The 5,382-nt window shown below is 38.7% G+C and overlaps 1 protein-coding gene across 1 annotated transcript; it reads right to left on the bottom strand.

Annotated features, from left to right (window-relative positions):
- Positions 1 to 2,465: 2,465 nt before the first annotated feature.
- Positions 2,466 to 3,800, bottom strand: LOC141631424 (uncharacterized). The gene is made up of 2 exons (XM_074444097.1): positions 3,523 to 3,800; positions 2,466 to 3,447 (listed from the first exon to the last, which is right to left on the bottom strand). Exons 1-2 carry the CDS (start codon positions 3,798 to 3,800, stop codon positions 2,466 to 2,468), a joined length of 1,260 nt encoding a protein of 419 aa, XP_074300198.1.
- Between the last annotated feature and the right edge of the window lie 1,582 nt (positions 3,801 to 5,382).

Here is a 5,382-nt window from a genome sequence, read left to right as displayed (position 1 = left end):
GATAGTAGTGAATAATTGTTGTGGTATAATATTATGCGTATTAGTAATTCTATGTTTCTAGCCTTAATTTTATTATCTTGTGAGAAGGGTTTACGATTACTGTCTTAAATAGCTCGAGAGTTTGACTTTATTGCTAAAGGATAATTTGTGGGAATTGTTGGGTTTGTGTTTGGTTGCAAGGTACGTGGTGAACAGAGACATAATTGAGTTTGGTTATGTAATATTAGGGTAAGCTATACTTTACGGATTGATTAGTTTACCATGTGATTGACAATGGTAGTAATGTTTATTAACGTACGGGACAGGGTGGTTATTGTTGAGCCAAAGTGGCCTTAATTAATGTGTGGACTTGACCAACGATGGAGATTAGTTTATTGTGATGGATAATTTTTTTTTTTTTTTGCAAGAAAAGCAAGCCTAATTTTATTCATCCATAGGAGGGAATAAGTAGGCCAATCTTACAAAAGAGAACCAATAGCTAATTACAATCCTCAATGATTAACTACAAAATAGCTCCTCATCATAAGATGGAGGAGTTACCTGTAATAACTTTACACTTACTAAAAACTGAACTCTCCTAATAATATAAGCCGCATCATTCTCCAAATTATTGAATATCCAAGAATTGCGTTCTTCCCATAAGCTGTAAGTCAAAGCATTTAAACAACTGGAAATTTTAAGAGCTTTCCAATGCTTCCTGTGGTGTCTACCAGCAAGCCAATGCAGTTCAGACTTTAGGTTCATTGATCTTCCTCGCATTCCCATCCATTCCAACAATTGCTGCCAAATGTGGCTAGAATAGCTGCATTTGAAGAAAAGATGAGAGTGGTCTTCATTAGCTGCTTTACAGAGGACACAACGATTCACTAAATGCACCCCTCTGTGCATTAACTGATCTATAGTTGCCAGTTTACGCTGCATAGCAAGTACAACCATAAAGCTATGTTTAGGTAACACAACCTTATTCCAAACAACCCGTGCCCAACTGATCCTCCTGCCAGGCTCTCTAAAGAAATCATACACTTTTTGAAGCTACAGTTTCCCCTCTGTAATACAGTCCAATAAGAAGGCCCGTGCATTAGCTACACCACCTGTCTTTGCCACAAGCTCATTTCTAACTTTCAGTAAACTTTTCCAGCTCTCAGAATGAAAGTTCTTGGGCACCATAGTCCAGAAATCATCAGACTTAATATTATAAGTATGATTCCAGTTGACCCATAAACTGTCAGAGTGAGTTTCAATAATCCAAATCCATTTACATAATATACACTTGTTCCAAGCCAAGACCTCCTTAATATTGAACCCCCCTTCAACATGTGGGACACAGCAGGAAGCCCAGCTCTTCATAATTAACTTCCTATGCCGCTCATCAGAACCCCACAAAAAGTGCCTGCAAAATTTAGTAATAAGCTTGATGACCCCTTTTGGAATCAGTAAAGTAGAGCACCAGAACTGCTCTAATCCAAAAATGACAGTATTTATCAAACTTATTTTCCCAGCATAAAATATTTTCTGATTGGCCCAATTATGCAAACATTTCTGCACTTTACTCAGTAAGTCAGCAAACATGCCTTTGTTTAATTTCCCTTCATTCAGAGGAACACCCAGATATCGAAATGGGAACTCTCCTTCCACATACTGAGTATCCCTCAAAATAGCTTGTTTTACCTCCTCCCTAACTCCTCCCATATAAATGTTGGTCTTATCAGGGTTTGCCTGCAAACCAGATAGACTGGCAAATAAATTCAAAGTCCTGGTCACAGCTTGAACAGAAGGAACATCTCCCCTAACAAAAAGCATTAAATCGTCAGCAAATATTAAGTGATTTAAATTCAACTTCCCACATTTTGGATGAAAAGAAACTTGATGATGCCTGTGAATCTTCCTTAACAGCCTAGAAATAATTTCCATTCTCATCACAAAGAGGAAAGGAGATAGAGGGTCTCCTTGCCTCAAACCACACTCTCCCTTGAAGAAGCCAGTAGTATCCCCATTCACTTTAATACTAAACCAAGTTGAAGTGATACAATCCATTATCAATTTCTGAAACTGAGGTGGGAATTGAAAAACTTTCAGCATCTGTTCAATAAAGGACCATTGCAAGGAATCAAAGGCCTTCTTTATATCAACCTTTATCATACATCTAGGGAAGATGCCTTTCTGCCCATACCCTTTAACCAAGACTGAGTTAGCATAATGTTCTCAAAAATACTCCTTCCTTTAACAAAAGCCCCTTGTTCCTTCCCAATAATCCCAGGCAACACAGTTTTCAATCTTGAACAAATAATCTAGCTAATAGTCTTGTAGAAAACTGTACAGCATGCAATAGGTCTATAATCCATAACTGTTAACACCGCTGGTTTTTTAGGAATTAAAGCCAGCATGGTTGTATTAGCTTGTTTTGGCATTACCTCTTTCCTAAAAAAATCCTTAACAGCTGCACAGAAATCTCCCTGAACAATACTTCAATTATGTTTGAAGAACTGGACTGACAACCCATCCTGACCTAGGCTCTTATTGGAATCCATAGAAAAGAGAGCAGACTTTATCTCAGTATCATCTATCCCTTTGCACAAGGATCCCCAAGAGGATTCAGGAACTCTGGGTCCATCATCTAGTATCACAGTATCCAAACTAGTAGTGACTTTCCTCTGCCCCAATAGCCAAGTATAGTACTCCACAAAAGCATCATTAGTTCTCTGAATCCCTTCTCTAATATTCCCATTCATGTCCAGAATTTGCCCTATCACAGTTTGATGCTTCCTGGCAGCTATTCGTGAGAAAAAATAACTTGTAGAAGCATCCTTGAACTTGATATCCTGAATCTTAGCACGTTGAAGAAGAGATCTTCTTTCAGTGTTTCGAAGAATTAAATACTTTGCCAATAACTCCTTTTCATGCTCCAGTAGAATAGGTTCCAAAGGAGAGTCCTGTAGCATTCGTTGACTAGTCTCCAATTCCTTCCTAGCTACAATGACCTTCTGAGAAATACCAGTGTAATGGTTCTTGTGCAAAGAGATCAGATTACTCTTTACATTTTTTAATTTAGTAAAGAGCCTGAAAATATGATTCCCTTTGACAGGGAGATCCCACGCTGCAGTGACAGAATCTCTATAATCCTTATAATCCTCCCAACAATTTAAGTAACTGAACTGTCTCCTTATTTTGTAACCATTCTTCACCTCCACTAATAAGGGGGAATGATCAGAAATACCAGATGGAAGAACCTGGACATTAGTGGTAGGAAATTGAATCAGCCAGTCAGAATTAAGAAGAACTCTATCTAGCCGAGACCAAATTCTAACAGTAGGTTCCCTTTTGTTAGTCCAAGTGTGTTCCAATCCAAAACTATGAGCATCATCAAGAGAGCAATCTAATAAGCATTTGTTGAAAGCCATAATTTCAGTAAGAGAATGAGGATTTGGACCAATTCTTTCCTCCAAACCCCTGACAATGTTGAAATCCCCAAGAACAATCCAATTGGTTACAGTACCCGTTACATTTCTGAGCTCCTCCTATAACCTGTCTCTATCTCCACCATCATTACTACCATATACCATTGTAACAAAGATAGTCTGGTTAGAAGAATGATGCAGAATATGCAGATGAATAAGCTGGTCATGAAATCTAGAATTAAGTAGAGTAATTTTCCTAGAATCCAAAAACACCCAAATTCTACCATTGTAATGGTGAGAATAATTATTGATAACTGAATAGAAAGGGAAATTCCTAATAATAGCAGCAGAATTAGTAATCTTCACTCTAGTTTCCATAAGTCCAAACACTTCCACTTTATTCATAATTAAGTAACCCTTTATTTCCTGCAGTTTTATTGGATCATTAAGACCTCGTATGTTCCAAGAAAAAATTATCATTTGCCTGGGTCTGGGGGCTCCCCATTCTGAGGGACCTCAGTTCTGATTTCCTCTATAATCCCTTCAGACTGCAAAACTGAATAATTATTTCTCACAGAAACCCCAAATTGTGTAGTTCCCAGCTCCTGCCCCTCAGCATCCAGAGGAATATCCTCAACAACAACAGTGTCAACTTGACCTAGCACATTGCATTCTGAGCCTTCCTCGTTTTCATTAGGCATAGAGTTCTCAACTGATACAGGAGTTGAGCCTAGTCCCTGACATTCTGAGCTCAAATGAACTATCTCAGTAGAGGACTCAGTCCCTAACTTAAGAGGAGAGTGGCCTAGCACATGGCTTCCTGAGTCGTGATCAACTGTGTGCTGAGTATCCTTCCTCTGAACTGGCCTATATTCTTGGACAACCTTTTGAGCTTTAATCTCCTGAAGCTTATTGTTGATTTTTGTGAACTTGCATTTCTCCTTTGTATGACCCAATTTCCTACAGCAATGACAGTAGTATGGCAGCCATTCGTAAATGACTCTCTGAGATGTTTCACCATGATAAGGAGAAGTAAGTGTGACACTTGTGAGAAGCTCTCCTACCACATCCACCTCAACCAAAACCCTGGCAAAGGAGAGCTTAGACTTATATGTCGTGGGTAAATCAGCAAATAAAGGTTTGCCCACAACACTAGCTAGCTTACTAAGAACCTTATCAAACCACATAAAGGGATCCAAATAAGGAAATAAAACCCAGGCTGGTACAACAGAGACAGAATCCATTTCCCGGGAAAAAGTAGAAGACCATTTCTTTTGGATAAGATTCCCCGACCCCATTGCCCAGGGACCGCCCTTCAGCACTTCATTCATATCCGCCTCAGAGAAGAACCTGAAACTATACCACCCCTTCTTATAATATTGCACAATTGGACGAGTGATATTATTCCAGTTCTTCAAAACAAACTCATCCACCTGTTGAATCTTAGGTTTTGAACCCAAAAAATTACCCATAAGAGTATTTTGCCAAAACTTAATTTCATCTAACACATCATCCTCCTCAATACTAACCATCTGATCAGCAGCACTCTTATCACAATAAAAAAAACTCATTCCAGGTTTAGGTTTAGCAACAGCACTCCAAGTTTTGGTGATACCAATACCCAAATCTGTTGTAAGGGAATCGATAACCGAAACCGACGGAATAGTACTAGCGGTAGCCAAATCATTCTGCACAGTCTCAACCAACACATTCTGATCTAATAATCCAGTGAGATTAAGTAATTGGCGAACAGTAGCCGAAGTATCCATACCTGAAGTTGGAATTGCATCATCCTCTAAGTGTTCCTCCATATTTCCTCTAACAGAAGTGCTAGTCTCTATAATCGATTCTACTACTACATTATTATCGTCATTTGTAGGTTTATTTCGTGCACGAGTTTTTGCCATGGTTCAATCTGAAAGATGATCGGAAAAAAAAATGGAATTACGAAGTTTTTAGAGTTTGCTTGAAGGAGAAGCTTTCTCTC

Source organism: Silene latifolia, chromosome Y (genome assembly GCF_048544455.1).
Source record: "Silene latifolia isolate original U9 population chromosome Y, ASM4854445v1, whole genome shotgun sequence".
Taxonomy (NCBI): Eukaryota; Viridiplantae; Streptophyta; class Magnoliopsida; order Caryophyllales; family Caryophyllaceae; genus Silene; species Silene latifolia.
Note: the sequence above shows the minus strand (reverse complement) of the source record. Positions and strands in the feature narration are given on the sequence as shown.

Coding starts and splice junctions, on each gene's coding strand:
- LOC141631424 (XM_074444097.1), bottom strand. CDS start 3,800: ATGAATAAAGTGGAAGTGTTTGGACTTATGGAAACTAGAGTGAAGATT. Junction 3,448..3,522: donor GATGGTGGAGATAGAGACAG/GTTATAGGAGGA, acceptor CAACATTGTCAG/GGGTTTGGAGGAAAGAATTG.